General features: G+C 37.5%; 1 protein-coding gene across 8 annotated transcripts in view; it reads left to right on the forward strand.

Annotated features, from left to right (window-relative positions):
• The first annotated feature begins 2,699 nt into the window (after window positions 1-2,699).
• Window positions 2,700-18,879, forward strand: part of B3GNTL1 (UDP-GlcNAc:betaGal beta-1,3-N-acetylglucosaminyltransferase-like 1) — a 104,938-nt gene continuing 88,758 nt past the window's right edge. For 6 of the 8 annotated variants that reach the window (XM_017743199.1, XM_008640546.2, XM_017743201.1 and 3 more), the window contains exons 1-5: window positions 2,700-2,785; window positions 3,288-3,404; window positions 3,522-3,621; window positions 8,713-8,777; window positions 17,024-17,089. In XM_017743199.1, the coding sequence (XP_017598688.1) occupies window positions 2,759-2,785; window positions 3,288-3,404; window positions 3,522-3,621; window positions 8,713-8,777; window positions 17,024-17,089 (375 nt within the window). In that variant the 5' untranslated portion in view covers window positions 2,700-2,758. Of the gene's footprint in view, window positions 2,786-3,287; window positions 3,405-3,521; window positions 3,622-5,232; window positions 5,282-8,712; window positions 8,778-17,023; window positions 17,090-18,879 lie in introns of those variants that run through there. The other 2 variants (XM_017743205.1, XM_017743206.1) reach the window with 2 other exon arrangements.

An 18,879-nucleotide genomic window follows, 5' to 3' on the forward strand; every position in this document is an offset into this window, starting at 1 on the left:
CCCGGCTCGGTGCCGGCGGGTCCTGCAGCACGGCAGCCTGGGCTCGTTCGGGTACACGGGGTTGGCAGAGAAAGTCGTGAAATCTTCCTACAGCGCTTCCTGCCTTTGTTACTTCCCGCACCTATGTGTGTGTATATATAGTGTGTACATATATATATATATAGTGTGTGTGTATATGTGTATTATATATATAATTTTTAATATACGCGCACGTATGTATAAATTATACACATAGACAAATAAATAAAGTTAAATATATAACATATATATCTCTGTCTCTGCCTATATATATATAAACACAGATATAAAAATATAGACATATATATATAATACTTGTCTAGAATGTGTGGGGTTCAGGGAAAACCAGGTAGGGTGACAATGCTCAAATTCAGGTTTGATTCACAGCTCTGTTTCAAGAGTCATATTTGGCTCATAGGCTATGAAACTCCTCTCTCTTGGATGTTGCTACAAACCAGCCTCCGCTAATGAAATATTAATTCAGATTCAGTTGTCACTCAAATGACCTTGTAATGCCAAAAGCACATTAGTTGTTTGCAATTTATGTCCCAAATACTCAACATTACTTTGAGAGAGCTTTAGGCATATTTCTGTAGTTCACTGTTCTGGTGGCAGTCTTCAAACACACGAAGGGCTGCTGCAAGGAGAGCTGGAGTAATCATCTGTGCTGGGATTGGGAAGTCGGAGTTGGCATAAACTGGAGCAAAAGGGCACTTGGAAAACCTAATTCTAGATCTCCCTTGTGCCTTAGCAAGGTTGTTGTTTGTCCCTGGAGAGAGGGTTTGTCAGCAATGGCAGAGCTGTAGTTGATGTTGTTTTGGGACAGAAGAAGCAGACACAGTCTCTGGAGGTTACTGCCAGCTGGTATTTTTGCTATGAGACTGCACCTGGAAGTGAAATAGTGCCCTGGTTCGTGGTTTTCCCCTCTTTAAATGGTCCAAGGAGATTGAATTATTCTGATACAGTCATACAACATTAAAGGCCAATTTATGACTGCCCTGTTGCAACTCTTAAGCCAGGGTATAAATCTAGTGATGAGCTAGGGGAGAAATGAAAATCTAGATTTTTGATTTATCCCCAAACTGAAAATAAACACAGAAAACCAGTAAGCTGAGCAAGAATGGTGGAACCTAAGAAAACTCTAGTATACAACATTGGCAATTCTCTGGGGTGTTAATCCTATTGCTGAGTACAGTTATTTGTGTGGATTTGTTAATTTTTCAGGTTTTACACAGAAGTATCATCAGCAATTCAGCTCTGGGCCTTAGTTTGGCAGGTGCCCAGTTCTATATGGTGGTTGTGGTTCTGTAGAAGTAGAATTTGCTCACAGCAATGTGTTCAGGAGCATGGTAATATGTTACGAGCAGTTGAGTTCAGAGCATCTCAGTGCCATCAGGTATTTATGGGTTGTTTTATATGTGCTGCCCTTAAAGTACTGGTTTTTTCTGCTTTCGGTTCAAACTAAACAGGGTGGTCAAACATCATCTTGCTGTTTTGCTCTGCTGTCCTGACTTAAAACAGGACTACACAACGGAAAAAAAGCAAAGAAGTTCCAGTTTTCCAGCCAATGGCAAGCTAGTTGGTGATGGCTTAGTCAAATTTTTACTAAGTGAATCAGAAAACAAATTGAAAAATAACTGATTTTTCTGGATGTGCAAAACTGCACAAGTTTATATTGTCATTGGAAGAATTGTGGAACCCTTTTTACCTGAATGAATATGCTAGATTGATTGGTATGAATGAGTAAGATCATATTTTAATTGCTATGTCCACATAAAGAATATTAAAATATATTTGAATATAAATTGAATATAGTACTTCAGAATCTCAGATTTTTGCTTATTTTTTGGTCTCAAAGTACTAATCTGAGACAGTTCTGAAATAATCTTTTTTTGTCTGTATGTTGTAATTACTGGGTAATCAGTTTCGCTTTTTTTTTGTTTCTCCTTATTTTATTTATTTGTTTGTCTCTCTAAAACACAAGTCAAAGGCCTGCTTTGCTTAAAATTTTAGAGAGCTTCTGTCCTGCTTCGTTTAAGAACTGTTCCATCATCCTGCCAAAAATCAGGAGGTTCATTCGTTTTAGATGTTTGCTATTTTATTTGGCTGTGAAATGTTGTTGATCATGGTACCCTACACAAGACTGGGTTGTACCTGTGTGTGCACCCTTCAGCATCCAAAAATCTCCCCTCTAATGTGTGCCCCTGTGTGTATTTGCATGATGTACATGTGTTCACACGTCACTAAATCGTGAATAATTCAATTTCAGTACCCCAGTGTTTTGTTTCTTAGGATTCTCACCTGCTCACAAGAGGAATAAATCCTCTGTTTCTTCCAACCATGCGTTTGTGGTTACCCCACATAATAAGGAGTTTAAGTTGTGTTTCTAGGGGCTTCTTGAAATGTCCCATGAGACTTTTTATGAGTTACTTAGGCCCTTAAGTTCCCCATCTATAAGTAATTTTAACAGGTACAGACTTGGGCTCTCCCTTTGCAAACACAGCCAGTGCATCACTGGGCTGTTTTCTCAGGCCATTGCATTCTGTGAAGGAAATGTGTTCTGAGACACTGAAAGAATTTTGGGGGGTGTTGGCTTTTTAGGGATAATTAGAACAGTGGTAACTGAACAGATAAAGCCCCCCTCTCTGGTTTCTAACCAATTTTAAAGTATTTCAGGTATGTTTTCCTGCTTTGTGTACATCTGAACCGAGAGGCTGTAGGAGGAAAGGCTGCAGTTGGAATGGCAGAGTATGGAACTGCATCACAGGTCAACTTCTAATGTGCTTTAGAGCAGCTGTAGGTGGAATAATTTTTAAAAACTTGGCTAGAGCCCAAGGGTCCAGCTGTGTGTATGAGCATCTCCAATTAGGCTTGAAGGGGAATTGATGAGAAAGATGTTTTAATGGAAGGCAGAAGTGAGGAGTGCCTTAAGAAATGCAGGAACACTAGAAACAGGTTATGGTGATGGTACAGATGTTTCATTAGTGGGTTTGGTTCAGTGGTCTCTCTTGTTTCCTTGGACTTGTGCCAAAAACCATCTTGCAAAACTTAAAATAATTTAAAAAGAAGCTTGATAGAGAAGAAAGCAAATAATATATTTATAATGAAAATAAAGGTTCTTTGTCTACTTTTATATTTTAAGATGCATTTTTTGGTGAAAGTTAGTTTCAGAAGGATGTGGTACTTCTCCTTTTTAATAAATATGCTGTAAGTAAACAAAAATATGCTTCCTGACATGCATGTGGATCTTTTTTTGCTTTTTTTTGTAGTCTATCATTGTGCCTGTTCACAACAGTGAATGCTGGTTGGATGAATGCTTAAAGTCAGTTTGGGAACAAGATTTTAAAGGAACCATGGAGCTGTCAATTTTTAATGATGCCAGTAAGGTGCGTTTCAGACCTTCCTTAAAATACTGTCCATGTAAATACGTCTTTGACTAGAATTTTTGGTTCATTTCACCATACAAATGAAAATAGCTGCATCTGTGTCATGATTTTTTCTAGGATGGTTCAGCTGAAATAATTGAAAAATGGAAGACCAAGTTGGAAGAAGTTGGTGTTTCAGTAATCATTGGAAACAATGATTCCTCTCAGCCTCGGGGTGGTATGTAGCTTAATAGTGATTTTGTGAGAGTTTGGTTGTTATTGCAGGCACCTTCTGATTTTTAGGTTGAAAAGTGTCTTTGTAGCCATTCTCCCTGCAATGGAAAAAAAAAAAAAAAACATTGTTTTCTAGAGCTCTGAAAACTCATTGCAGTTTGAATTTGGCCCTGTTGGTTTGGGCTCTGCAGAATTTGTTTATATGTTCAAGGAAAGAACTTGGCTTAGTGCTTGTGTGCTCTACTCTGCAAAAGCAAAAGAATTTTGTTGAATTGTAGTATACACAATGTTGTTAATGCTTACAGTTTTACTGTGGCTTTCTGATATCTGATTTATCTTCAGGAGACTGGTTTTAAGAAAAAAAGAAATAAAAATTCCTTGCATAAAGATTTTTAAAGTAAATGCATATCATTCAGTCTAGTAAAATAGACCCTGAAATAGAAAACAAATATGTTTTTGATATTGCTTCAATGGTCACATCAAAAGAGAGGCTCCAGAAGTTTTGATGTGAGCTAAAATCTCTCACTAAAGTCCTAAGTATTCACTCAAAGGGCTAAACTAATATGTTCAGTGAGCTGCCAGACAGGTGAATGATGTGATCCCCTATTCATTTGCATGCTAATATGAATCGCACCCACTGCAGGAGATTACAAACACATCTCTTTTTTCTTTTGCTTGCTTTGGTTGGTTTATGTTTAGGGGGTTTGAGCACAGAAGCGTCTTAAAATGTAAAATGGAATAATGAAAAAATATAAATATAGAATAAATAAATAATAAATGTAAATAAATATAGAAGAAATAAATATAAAAATAGAATAAAAGTCAGTTGCATTTTGAAGAAGCTGTTGTTGAGTGACAGTAAAGTTGGGAGACCACGTCTGTGTTCTGAGGAAGAACAGCAGGACAAAGGAGGAGCAGTGGGCTCACATTTCCTAGGGGAGCTGTGTAACCAATTTCTGTCATTCTGGACTTTGTTGTAATGCGTAGACACATAGGAATTGTTAAAACCCTGGTTCCAAATTTGTGACTTTGAAGTTACCTCACTTAAAAGTCACACTTTGGAAACACTGTAACACAAAATTTGGACAGTTTCTGTTCTTTCACTAAATGTCCTGTTTGAAGTGTAAAGAAACTCGGGCTTATCACAGTCTCCTCAAAATGATCTTCTTATGCAAAAGCCCAGTTCTGTTTCAGAAAATTTAATTTTCATCCCCTGTTGAAACACACAAATAAATTGAGAGTTTGTGCACTGAATTCATCTGCAACCTGGTATAGGCCCCTGGCTTTATTTACTGTCATTTCTCCTGACTGTAGGCTTTACATCTGTTTTTAAATAGTTGTCAGACATAGCAATACTGAAGTAACACAGCATAACCCTTACTATAAATATTTTTAGTATTTTAATACCTCTAGCATGAACTGGTGGTGTTTGGACAGTGCAGCTTCTAATATTGGAGCTATTGGGCTGCTCATGACAAAAGGCAGACCAGGTTTTTAGAGGGAATTTTTCTCTTTTGGGCAACTGATACAGCTGGAGCTGAGCAATGTCAAGAATTACTTGTAATCCTGTAACTTTGTCTTCTTTTTTCTCCCCCCTCCACTATTGGGTGATCAGTCTCTTTTCAAAACTGACTTCTTTTAGGAGCTGATGATCAAGGAACTAAGTAGGTTACAATTTCTTAACTCAAACAATAATCCCACAGGTTGTTAATTCTGATACTTAAGATAGTTAGTAATGGTTTTTTGTTAATAACATCGTGTTGTGTAACATATTTTCCATTTTTATAAACATTTGCTGTGTCTAAAGTCTTGTTCCTACTAGAGTGTTGTATCAATTGTATATAAACTAGTTTTTGGTTTGCCAGAACACACAAGCAGGGTGGTTTTTTATATTAGAATTCTGACACCTGTTCACCTTTGCACTTTGGGAAACTGAACCTAAAACTGAATTCCAGTTGTGAACTGCACTGTGCCATTAGGGATAGGTCAGATTATTTTTTGGTTTAGCATGCATTTGCTGGTGTTGGGGTAGCTGGAAACTGAACAGATCTTTAATAAATTGGGGGTGAGAGGGGCAGCTGAGTACTATTTAAATAATAGTGTGAAATGCAGAGTTCTGCTAAAAAACAAACCCAGGCTTATTCATGTGGAAGACACTCTCAGGTCACCATTACAACGAGGATATCTGTACTTCATGGCTGTTAAATTTTAGAAGCAGGTTACTTGAAATCCATAGTATTTGTTTGCTTTTGGTGATTTACTTTTATTATGTTAAGGACTAGGTACAACTGGAAGGAGTCTTGCCTTTAAAAGAAGATGCTTTGGTACAGAAACAATGTACTAGTCAGGCTTCACATCTTCAACTATTTACACAAGATTAGGATTTATTTCTAATTCTTTTCTAACATGTAAAAGAAAGGGGGGGAACCTAGGAAAAAAGAAAGGGTCACTTGCCTAAAAAAAGGAAACCTTTTTCTTTCCAAGAGTGAGGAATGTTAATATCTCACTGAGGCTTAAGTTTTTACGGCTGTAACTATGGTAACAGGCTCTTTTCACCAAGTAAGCAGGCCTTACAAAACTCAGGGACCTGGCACAAACATTTAATTTTGTTCAGCAGAGTAATATTAAAGAAATTTTTTTACTCATGCCAAACACAGAATTAGTTGTGGTGAAAGAATTTTTAATACCTAGTTTCTTCTATGGGGAGTTATATTTATCTTCTTAATATTTTAAAAAATATGTGTATTTTCTTCTTTGTCTTTCCTCTAAAAGATATCTGGTATATGGAAAACTTCAGGATGGTTTCTGTCTTAAACACAGCAAGAAATCTTTTCCAACTCTTTCTCATAACAAATACTAGATATTTCTTGATTTTATTTAAAGTGGTTTATTTGAAAATGAGATCTGAACTATTTCATGGAGTTCGTGGAGTAATATAATTGCCATCTTGTAGTTGCCTTTACGTCTCCTTCATTCTTTTCTTACATTTGTGATTCTGTGTAACTCATCATTGTCTCCTGAAGGTTGTTGAAATATTTGGGTATGTTAATGACAGCACTGAAATGTAATTCCAGGCTGCTTTACAGCTGGTATGGCTTCTCATAGTACTGATGTATTTGATGTTGGGCAAATTTAATTCTGTCCTCCTTTTTGTGCTGTTCTTTTATCTCTTGCTTTACTAGGGCCCTCCACAGAATTGGGGGTTTGCTGCTTTGGCATGTCCAGACCTGTTGACTTCCATCAGTTGTTTCCCACTAAAACTGCTCATGCCAGGATCCAGCTCTGCTGCTGTGGCAGCTCCTGTCTTTGCCAGCTGCTTTTTTACTGCCAGTAGGAAGGAGACTGAGAGTTACTGTATATATGAGATTAGATATTCATAGATCAGTAAAAGGTGGTATGTAAATACCCTGTAAAATAATAAATCCTAAAAACCCATGACGAAGAAGTTAAGGTGAGGATTAAAGTACATAAGAAAAAATAACACAATTATAAGGAAGAGCCTTTATTAGCAGTGTTCTGGTGGTAGTTGACATAATGTTCCTTGGAGGCAGTAAGAAATGCAGCCATAAGTCTTTTTCTGTACTTGGACAGCTCAGCAAAACAGCCAAGGAGCACGTGCATTACAACTAAGGGAACCTTTGAGCCCAGTTAAATTTGTTTCCTGAGCAAACTTGTATCACATAAAAAGAGAAGAGAGTTACAGTACTCTGCTTTTTTTCAAATGCAAAATCAGAAACTTTATGGATAATGTTATTTAAAATTATTCTGCTCCACTTCATGGTGAGATTTTTTGGCTTTACATTTCCAGTTTTCCCCCTAAAGAGTAAAAACCTTACAGTATTGCATGTCTTCACATCATTTGTTTTGCAAGTCAGGGTGATCTTGCTGGATTCCCTGACTTGGTTCCATAAATACTTCAAAGAAAGCTTAAGTGTTACATAGGTGACCAAGTGGAGTTCACACAGCATTTTTCAGACTAACACTGGGTATAGCGTGGTCTTTTTTTATAATGCTGCCCAGGGCAAGAACTCAGAGATGAGAATGTTCCTAGGTACACCTTGTCTACCTGCAGAAATGACCCCAGGTAAGCCCTCCTACTTTGTGGATGTATTTCAGTGGTGAACTGAGTTCATCCTGTTGCTGGTTGCTGCAGTCCTATCCTTACCCTGAACTGTGGATTCCTGCTCCTATTTTTCTGGTTCTGCCATTTGTTTGATCCTCCAGAACAGTCATCTTCTTCAGAAATTAAGTGACAAAAAAATTTTCTTCTTTGGTTCAGCCTCCTGAAATAAATGGTTGGTAAAAAGATTCAGCAAGTGTCAGGGGGTCAGAAACTAAGAGACCCTAGATGCCAGTGTTGTCATTTGTCTGAAGTGACATTTCAGTGTGGTCTCCCACTGATGATACAAAATGTTAAGGTATAAATAAGCCCCCTTTTGTGCTCCGTGTATGTATCTCATAAATAAGCCTGCTTTTGCTCCCCTCTGCATTACACATGCCATTACATAAATGGCACATGAAGGCTTTGTATTTGCAAACTTAATACTTAACAAGCACCAAGGAACAGAACTTTCCTTGAGTCCTTCTGATAACTTGGTCCCCTGATGGGAAGAACAGCAGTTTCTGGTTCCTTCTCTGCCTCTTTTATGATTTGTTGGTATTTGTTAGGACTTAAAAGATGAATGTATGTACAGCCAAGGGTTTTCAGCATCTGCTCTTTGCAAGGAGTTGGACTAGATGACCTTTAAAGGTCCCTTCCAGCCCAAACCATTCTGTGATTCTACAAGCTGAGGTTCTGGATATAAATCCTGCCCTGTTCAAGATCTATATTACATATTGTGTCTTTTTGGAGAGCTAGCGAAAGTAGTCTTATTCTAGTTGTAGAATTGTAGAATTCTGGTACTCAGAGAAGATGACTGACATAAGCATCCTATTTAAATATTCACAAATTACCTTGCTTTAAATATGGAAAAATTGCATACATTATGTGATACTGATTTTTGTATTTTCTTTCATCTGTTTCTCACTTTATTAAGATTTTAAAAGATACAACAGCAAAAACTTCCCCATATTTTTATCTTTGCTTTCTCAACAGTCGGATTTGCTAAAAATCAAGCAGTGATTCAGAGCTCAGGAACCTATCTCTGCTTTCTGGATTCAGTAAGTTCATGCTTTTTGTCTAACTTGGTTTTGTCAGTGTAATTCTTTCCTTTTTAATGGAGTTGTTGGTTTGCTGAAAGACAAGCTGCTTAAAGGTGTTTGGCTGTTAAATGTGCTGGTTACTATTTATGGCTGTAAAGTTGTATTCCAACCTGTAGAAAGGCTTACATCATTCTTTGATTATATCAGATTTCACAAGCTGTAGTGAACAAGGCTGGGCAAGGTTGGTATTCAGGTGTTTTCAGGATTTTTCTTTCCCACATTCTTCAGAAAACTGTACTGATGAGAAACTAAGAGCTAATCTACTGGCTTTTTGATGCAAAATAGGAGAGGTCTCACCTTCCATCTTGAATTTTTATTTTTCCTGTCCTTTGTTGGATATCTTCTGTGAAGCCATTCAGCTCACTAACCCAAAGATAAGGATCTCTCTTTGTGCAGCTGAATATGCAGGGAGTGGTTTCACAAAGGTGCCCAGCTGAGCTGAGGAGTGGGGCCATGTGCTGGGAGCAGGCAAGAAGAGCAGGACCTTCAAGGCTCACTGATCTCATGTAATTTCACCTGAAGATTGATTTTTTTTTTCCCCCCCCTCTGAATTGGAACTGAACTGTGGGTTAGGGTAGTACAGGATGAACTGGCTGCTGACAGGGTAGGTTTTCAGATAAAATTCAACTTAGTATTATGATTGTCTGTGCTTGTTAAAAAGTGTTGTGAGAGCAGGGATGTCAACTCTACAGCCTTTCTCGGGTTTTAATTAGGGAAATCTTTCAGTTTGCACACTCCACTTGCTTTGTGGCTAGATGGAAGAATATTTTTTTTGTTCATATGTTAAAATTTTGTGATTTTTGTGGTATTTTGTTAGTCAGTGATGCTGTTTACATATCTTAAAAAAAAAAACAAAAAAACAACTTACTTATGATTTGCAGAGTTTGGGTATTCCAGGCTTGGACAGATCCCACATTGCATTCTAGGGACTCTGTTGGATGAAGTTTGCTGGGTCCGTGTGTACATGAGTGAGAAATTAATCTACCCTTGTCCCGTGGAGCTTCATACCTTCTGTCTCAAATATGTATAGCATGATATACTGAAGTAAATTGTGGGTTAGTCTCTCTTTTCACTCCAGACAGATCTAGTTGTTTGTAAATCATTAGCAGTAAATTAGAAAATCAAGTTCTCTAAATGAACTTAATTCATATTTTTGCAGGGATTCTTCAGAATTCTCAATTTGTTATTTACTATATATTATACATCTTCATGCTGCTGTGTTGTTTCTCTTGGCTGACTAACCATTGCAGGAAAACAAAACATCAGGGAAGCAAATTAAAATTATTAAGTAATATAACTGGTAATGATACTGTATTTCTGCAGTGTTATCATTAGCATAAGTTTATATTTAATATTAGCAAGAATTACTTGATATGAGTTGAGGATTTTATGATTTCCAGTGTGGATAAGCTGAGGAGAAGTTACCAAGATATTCTGTTCTATGCATTTCTATTCCTTCTTCAAAACAGAGGCATTCTGGACTACCAGAAGCCTAATCTTGCTACAAAAGAAATATTAAATGACTGGCATTACTTAAATGTATTTTCTACTGTCTGTCCTTGTGACTACCATGTTTTGCTGTAAACAGATCAGAGAAAATAAAATGGATGTGGAAACGGCCCCAAGCCCAAAAGTTGCTCAGTGTTTTGTCTGTAGTTAGTAAATGTTGTGTGATAATAGCTGGAACACAGATGTTGCCAGCTGTTTAGCAGCTCTGCTTCCACACACCACCTACCTTCTTCATTTCAGTCACCAATCCAGTATCCAGCTCTCTAGGAAGGAATGTTGATATCAGCCTTTTGGAATGTGCTGCGCTAATGCCAAGGAATTGACCTTCAGAAGTGCAGCCACAATTTCGGGTTTGCTACAGGTGGATGTGGGGAGGAGTGGGGCTGAGGCTGTAGTTTGTGCACATTACTAACTGGTGGAGAAATACACCCGTGGCTTTTAGTGCATTCCTTTGTCTTCTCTGAGTGAAATGAATGGATGAGCATATTTGGGAGCATCTTTGGAAGTACTGTTTCCAGCAAGACTGTTTTTGCTTGCCATTCCAGCTGGAGTCAAGCTGCTCGTGTTATGTCTCTCAACACAGATTTGTGAGGACAACAAACTGGGAAGAAATGTAGAAAAAAAAAGGTTACAGATCTCAGAACTGTCAGAATTTGATCAGCCTTTTCGAGTATGAAGTGGCAGCTGTTTGACTAGCAGCTATTGTGGAGTTTTTTTTACTCTGATTGTTGTTACAGATTTCACCTCCAAGCTAGTGAGGCATTTTTTCCCCCGTGGGAAAACAAGTTGAAAAATTGAAGATACTTAACACGTTTTTCACATATAACATTTATAGTATGGGAAAATGAGAGCTAATTTTGCAAATACATTTCACTGTTAGCTTTTCTTCTTCAAATTGTCTCCAGTTATGACTTTATTTACCAGTTTCATTGTAGTGTAGCTGTAGTTTGTCAGTTCTCTGGGGTGGTGCCATCTTTGTTAGAAGCATTTACCCAGTTGTAGCACAGCAGAACTCTTTCACTAAAAATTCTGCTTTGAACTGCTGTTTTCATTGACATGCACACAAACATGCCTCTACTTGTCTGAAACTGTATTTCTTTAAAAAGGATCATGCTTTCATTTCATCCTAATCATCTGTGTAGTTTCCAATTATTTCAGGTTTATTCAGTGTGTTGTTGGAGAGCTCCTGACTGTTAAAGAAGGAACATAAAAATGGGTCCTTTTTTGACCTGCAATGTTTCAAACCCAGTCATATTCACTCGAGTCCTTGACATGCTTGCTTTAATCCTTTGAAAGGCTCCCTTGGCAGTGTATCATGATTTCAGAGATTCTCAGGCAGCTCAGAGACGTGACTCTAAACCATGTTGCTACTGTGTCACTGCTTGCTAATAGTCAAAAATGCCGTGGGGACACAGATAAGTTTTATTCACCAAAAATGAGGGTGAACCACACCAGATTTGTCATTCCCGTGATGGAATCGGCAGCTGCTGACCTGTGCCTTTTGGTCTGTATGATTTTAGTTGGGAATGGTGATTCTTAATTGCTGTGAAATTGCATGTGTTCCTTGAGGTTCAAGTTGGAACCCACCTCGCTGAGGGTATTGCTAAAGGCCTTGGAGGAAGGTGCTTGGACCTTCACTAGCCAGATGTGGTAGGTGTGTCAGACACGTTGAGTTATAAACAACTTGTTTTTCCAGCCTCTGTAACTTCCTGGGTTTGGAAGCATGGATTTCCTCTTAGCTGCCATTATACATTACAGGCAGTAATAAACTTCTGAAATATTCCTCCTTTCTTTCAAATTGACATCTGTATTTCTTAGGAAATGAAGATGTGATCAGACTTCATGGATTTCCTTTTTTTTGTTGTTTAACATACTCTTCCTTGGGAACTTCATCCTCTGATTCAAAACCTGAAATAAGCTGTTACTCCAATAGCAGGCGTGTGGATGTAGTGGTGAACTCCATTACCAGAAGAGTTGTCCATGTTTCCTAATCACTAATGAGCCCCAAAAATTTAAAATATGAGTGCTTGAAGGCATCATTCCTATCATTGTTTTGTAAAGATGTGCTTGCATTAAGACCAGATTAAATGCCTCTGTCTGGTATGAAATGTTATTTTTCTGTTTCATAAATGAAGAAGCAAACCTTCAGAATCTGGTTGCCATAACCTCTCCCAACATGTGTCTTCATCAGTTTAGTAATTAAGGAGGGCTTTTGGAATTGCTGGTGAAGCTTTTCCTCTTATCTGAGTTTACTGGCTTTGCTACTGAATACCTTGTGAGTTACCTGCTTTGCTTGACTGCCAACACAACATTTTTTTCAGTGATCTAATTGTGAGAAAAATCAAAGGTGATCTCCAGTGACCACTGAAAAGCAAGATGTGGAAAGGCATATGTCTGCATTTCTTGAATAAATGCACCAAGGTGGGAGCTGCTTCTACAGCAAAAGTTCCCTGACCAACTAATAGTGATGTTTAATTAAAAGATTCCATGAAAAGATTGTGAGGCTCACAAGAACACCACATAGATCTTTCCATGTTTGTTGCTATGCTCAACAAAAGAAAGGTGCTCAATGAAGTCAGCTTCTTAAATTTGAAGTGTTTTCTTTGTTGTGCCCTTTTTTCTCATTTTAATTTGGGAGTAGAAACAGAAATGTAGTGGCTTTTCCTATGATCTTGCAAGTACTGACAGATCATTAGTCTCAGGTGATTTGTGGGTGCCATTTGAGTGCCTGGCTCTAATGAGCTTGATAGTGTGGGGCTGCTTCAAAAACCAGCCACTGGAGAAGTGCCTGGGATCAGAGTATTTCCTTCAGAAGAGCTGTTGATAGGCCGGTTTTTGGAGGTCCCAGGCATTTCACTTCCCTGGTTCAAGGAGTTGGACTGAACAATAGCAAAGAAAGATTTTTTTTTTTTTTTCCCTTTAGTCTGAGCAGGTGTGGGATAAGTGAATGGAGCATTTGATGAATTGAAAGATGTTGGAGATGCCATATTGTTGCTCAGTGAGTGAAACGTTCCTGCTGGTGTTGCTACTGGGTGTATTTTGCATGTAAAAGCTGTAATGGAGGGAAGGTGCTGTTGTTACGGGGGTGGAGTGTGTCAGCTCTCAATCCATTTTTTCTGTTTTGAGCAGCCAAATATGAAGGACTTTGGAAAAGTTGGAGATGTTGAGTCTGTAATGTGAGCTTGAGAAAGCACCTCAATACTGAGCTATAATTAATGATTTGTTTTCTGTGAACTTGTCCTTGGTTGCAAAAAGTAGATGTGTATTGTGCATTGAGTTGTAGATTTTATTTTACTTTCTGAAGTGCAGAAACACCGACTTTTAAGGGAAAATGATGAAGTTACAACTGTGGAGCCCAGTGTGGTCCACACAGCCCAGCTGTTGTATTCCAAATATATGATTAGGGAAAGCATGCATTTATATGGAATTTATTTTAAATTTCTTTTATCTTGCCCACTCTTTAAAAATCCTTGGGGGAAATGTCCCTTCATCCTGTCTGCTGTATATCTGCTAGGGGACAACCTTTAGAGACTTCCATGTGAACAGAGAAAATTGGATTTCATTGAAAACTTCTGTTTTATTAAAATTATTTTTCAGTGTAAGGCACTGCTATTATTGTTATTTTGCCTACTCTCACCTAGGAGACAGAAACCAACTAAATATACTTCCCTTTTTGGTACAGGCCCTTTTTTCTTTTTATGTCTGAATTGAGTTACATATAATTTGGGAAGTGTTTGTCTGATTGCTGAGGTTTTGTTCTCGGTTTTAAGCAAAAAAAAAAAAAAAAAAAAAAAGACCAAACTCTGCCTGTAGAACTTGAAGTCTGGCAACACATTTGCTGAGTTCAATATCATAAGTGCAACAGCTTTGATAGAAAATTTGTGATTGCATAATGTACAGTTGGGTAAAATGTTTTACCACCTTGTTTAATAACTGTGTTGCTAAAATTCCATAACAGCTTGCCAGTACAGTGCATGGTTGGGCCTTTCACTCCCATCAGTGGCCTCTGAAGCTGAACATTTTTTTAAGGTGCCCTTAATTTGTCATATAATCATTTTGGTTTTTAAATACTGGTCTTAAATCCATCCAGGTTCCTTAAGATTATTTCACTATAAATACATTCTGGTTTCTACTTCATGGTTACCTTTCCAGTCATCAATAGTGAAGAATCTGTTGAAGTTGGGATTTTGCAGTTACCTTTCTTGTAGCAACCTGAATCCAAGAAAGCTGAATGATGGTTGGGTCTCAGCTTTGTCTGGGCTGTGATTTATATTTTGTGCTGTTCTTCCTCATCACCCAACTGCTTTATTATTGTATTTGGGATTATGTCCTAGACTGTTATATTTGGTTTTTTCCCCCCTTCTTTCTTTCTCCTTCCACGAACTCAGAAGGTCTCACAGAGCAATGCAACAGAGCAAGCGCAGTGTCTGTGTAAAGCTGTTAATAAAAAAATGAGACAGAATTATTAAAAGAAATAAAGGTCATCCAGGGTAAGAGTTCATAGAGTTTTCCAGCATTAGAGAACAAAGCTGTATTAATAAAAAGAGGCATTTAGAAGTTTTTGTGGTTACAGTGCCCCCTCTTTAGCTGGAGTTTACAGAATACTGATGCTCTCTGATAGCCTAAGCCCCAGATCTGTAGATGTGTGAGTTTTGCCAATAGCATCAAAATGACACAGTGTTTTCTTAGGGGAACGAGGCCATTCCTGTCGAATTGTGTGGTTATGAAAACATGACATCGACCTCTTTGGTGCATAGGTTATTTTAATTTGGTTTGAATACTTTCCATGCTGATTTAACCTTTTTAAATCAAGTATATTATTTTTCATCTTCATGAATGTAAGAGTTCTCTCTGTTGTGTGGGATCATGAACAGTGAGATCTTTTAGCACAAGAGCATATGTTGTATCTGTAAAAGATGAGGGTGACATTGTTCTAAGCATTGAAATTCCTGGCTTTTTAGGGGATTTCTTTTTCTTTTTTTTATTTATTTAACAGGAAGATATCTAAGGATCCTTAGCAACTTGTAAAAGAGTGAACAAAGTTCAGTTAAAATATATCTGCTATTGCTTGTTTGAAAACCAGGTTTTAATTTACAAAAATCAGCTCTGTATTTGGCATGAAGAAATAGGATTATGGTTCTTCTTGTGGGAAATAGGGTAAAGGTTTTATTGGAACACTTGCTTGATACTGGAATTCTGGTGCCTTATTGATAAAGCAAATTAGATGGTAAATAATATCATTGTAGTTTTGAAGTCAGTCATGAGAAATCAGAAGGAGTATTTTCACTCTGTTGGCTTTGAAAATCACTAACAGCTGTCATGCTTAGTACTAAATATATCCTAAATGCAAAATACAGAAGAATGCTTTTGACAACATAGTCCTCCCGTCTTTTATAAACTTGTGTGATTAAGGGTCAGTTTTATTATTATTTTTCTTTATCTTTAACCTTGAATTGTATTAAGCAGTTGGATCTACTTCTGAAACTTTTTTTATCATGCATTGTTTTGATAAAACTATAGTGGCACCTTTATAGCAAGGTCATTCAACTCTTCAAGCTGTAGATATTTAAGCACCAATATATTTTTTGATGCTGTTGACTTGATGGGAAGTTTTAATGTGAAAGTTGTTGGAAATTCAATATTAAGGGTTTGTGCTTTAATAGGAATCTGAGAATTATTTCAGTGCGAGGAACTGTTAAAAGAATGTCTGTAGAACAGGAATTCAGGGCTCCTTTGAATTGTGTTTGCCTGATAAGTTTATTTGGAAATACTCTGAGAAGAAATAGGCTGTGTCAGCTTTAACCAGCATCTAAAAAAGACTGATTCTTTAAGAGGGAGGAAATATGGCACCAACATGGAAAAGAATATAGGTAGAAACCTCAGGGTACTAAATTTAGGGAAGAAAAATTGTGCTGCAGTTTCTATAGAATGTAAAATCACAGTCTAGGAAGGATTTAATTTTGAACAGAAAAAAATACCATTTTGAAAGGAATCTCTCCTCACAGTTCAAGGCAGGATAGCAAAGTTACTGACTCTTCACAAAACAACCTATCTTTTTGTATGTAAATAAAACAGATTTTTGTGCTACACATGAAAGAAGTATTAACATGAAATTTAAGTCTAGGTGGTGTGTTTTAAAGCCAGTGTCAATGCTAATGCATTTTATGAGTGTGGGTACTTCCCTTTTTCCCTTTTTCTTAGAATTTTATCATTTCACAAGTACTAGATTTTGTGCTCATGAAATATGACATATTTTTAGATCTAGAGACCAAAGGCTTTTCATTTTCAGTGGAACAAGGTACAGCCAGACTGCAGAAAACATTTCCTCATGTTGCTATGTCTCAGATCTCATGGCTTTAGCTGAGGTTAGTTCCTTGTCCTTACACTGCCAGTGCTGCTCTGGGAGTTGTGAAAGAGTTGCTGAGTGTCTTGAGAAATAACCATTAAGTGTGTGGGTGCCTGTGGATGTGTGTTGAGATCACAGCACCGTTGTCACGTAGTAGTTTTGATCACTTCCAGCTCGAACAGCTTCGAGTTTAATCCACAAAAAGTGTGAAGTCTCTTAATATCTGTTCCATTTGCATTTCTGACTGCAAGCCAGTAAAATGATGTTAATTTAGCAACATATTCTAATGCGTGTCAGTACTGTACTGTGACCCTTTTTATGTTCAGTAACAGTGTGCTATTTATTCCAGGATGATGTGATGATGCCACAGCGGGTTAGGCTGCAGCACGAAGTTGCCATTCAACACCCAAACAGTGTGAGTACTTTTTTCTTGTGTGTATTTCTGGGTTTTTCTTTGACAGAGTTCCGGATACATCTTTAAAAGGATATGAAAATTTCACAGTGGGGCTGGTGGAGGCAAAGCAATAACCAGTGTATTCTTTTCCTTTATTTTTTAATCCTTGCACTGAATAGGAGCTTTGATTGAACTTCTTTTCTTCCTGTTATTTTCTCTGTTCAGAAAACCAGATCTCATTACAACAGTTGATACTCTTTTGCAAATAAGTATATAGGTTTGGTTAATGTCTGTAAGCTAAAGGAGAATGGCTTTTTTATGTAGCCCTTCTAAGTCATGTGAAAAGCTGCAAAGGATTGGCTACAGTTCTGGTTTATCTGCTTTTAATAATTAAAAAACTGTAAACCATAGGGAATGTATGGGTTGTTGCCACTGATGAACTGGCCTACAGTTCAGCTGATGTTTCTCTCTCTGTCTGCCTGCAAAAGAAAACATCATTAGAATTCCATTCTTTATTCCTGTGAAATAAACTGTCAGGAATATTCTGTGAGATAGTTTTTCTCTGATCTGTATGATTTGGGTTTTATATGATTTTCTGTGATTAGGGTCAGTATTCTTTAGAGAGAGTTTGTGCATGTGTTCTACTTATCCAAAGATTATATATAAATAACTTGTTATGCCAGTTAATTTGTCAATACTATTGACAAAGATATTCCTTTATAAACACGAAAACTGAGTTTGTATTCCTATCAGCAACATTCAGCAAAATCAGCCTTGTTGTTTTTACATCTCTGACATTTTTTCTTGTGATAGTTATTTCAATGTGCAAGAGGTTTCTGGAAAGGAAAGGTCGATTGACTTGGTCTGTCACAAAGGTGTTTCCTGCAGGTGTCTGAAGAAAACACACAATTTTAGGATTATTGCTCTCTGTCAGCTAAACACCTTTTGAACTTTTCCTCCAAAACACACTTGCTTCAAAGTAGAGATGATTGCAGTCTTTTTAGCTGAGGAATGTCTGCCAAACAACCTGCTGCTTAGTGCTGGGATGTGTACCTGCTCATCACACCACCTGTACTAGGGCTCTTCTGAAATCTGATCATCCTTACAATGTAATTTATTAAATTATAGCTTTAATAGTACCTGAGTAGCAGTTAACCCACCTCGCATTACAAACACAATAAAATGATAAATGGAAAGTTGTTTTTGTTCTGATATCAATCAGGTAATGTAATTCTGTAGTCAGAAGCCAAAAACCAGAAAGGCAAGTTGATCCAGTATGCTTGTTTTATGGAAATTAGTGCTAAGAGCTATCATATTTCTTGCTTATATGGCTTCTATAGATGTAAACTAAGACTTTTTAAAAGAGACTCAATTCAGCTAAACAGTCTGTAGTCTTTTTAGAAAACACTTGAACTGTTTTGTTTATATTCTGTTATCCTTCAGTGCCCAACAACTTCCAGTATGAACTATTAAATGACAATCAAACAAGAAATAAAGAGGACCTGAGTAGACTGAAGGGTCTTTGTGATCTGTTCTAAGCAACACAAGCTTGTTGGTGCTATGCTCTAAATTCATGTAAATTTATGGTCCTGTTTCACTGTGGTGCTTGTGGTGGCCTGGCCTTGGCTGGCTGCTGTCACTGCTCAGAAGGACAGGGTGGTGGGAGAAAGAGAAGGTGAAAGAACTCATGGGTCAAGATAAAGGTAATTTACTAAAAGCAAAGGAGTAGACCTTTGGTCAGTTTGGATCAGCTGCCCTTAGTGCCACCCCAAGCCCTTGCCCACCCCAGCGTCCTGGAGAGCAGGAAAGTT

The sequence above is a fragment of the Corvus brachyrhynchos genome, unplaced genomic scaffold (assembly GCF_000691975.1).
Source record: "Corvus brachyrhynchos isolate BGI_N302 unplaced genomic scaffold, ASM69197v1 scaffold148, whole genome shotgun sequence".
Classification (NCBI taxonomy): Eukaryota; Metazoa; Chordata; class Aves; order Passeriformes; family Corvidae; genus Corvus; species Corvus brachyrhynchos.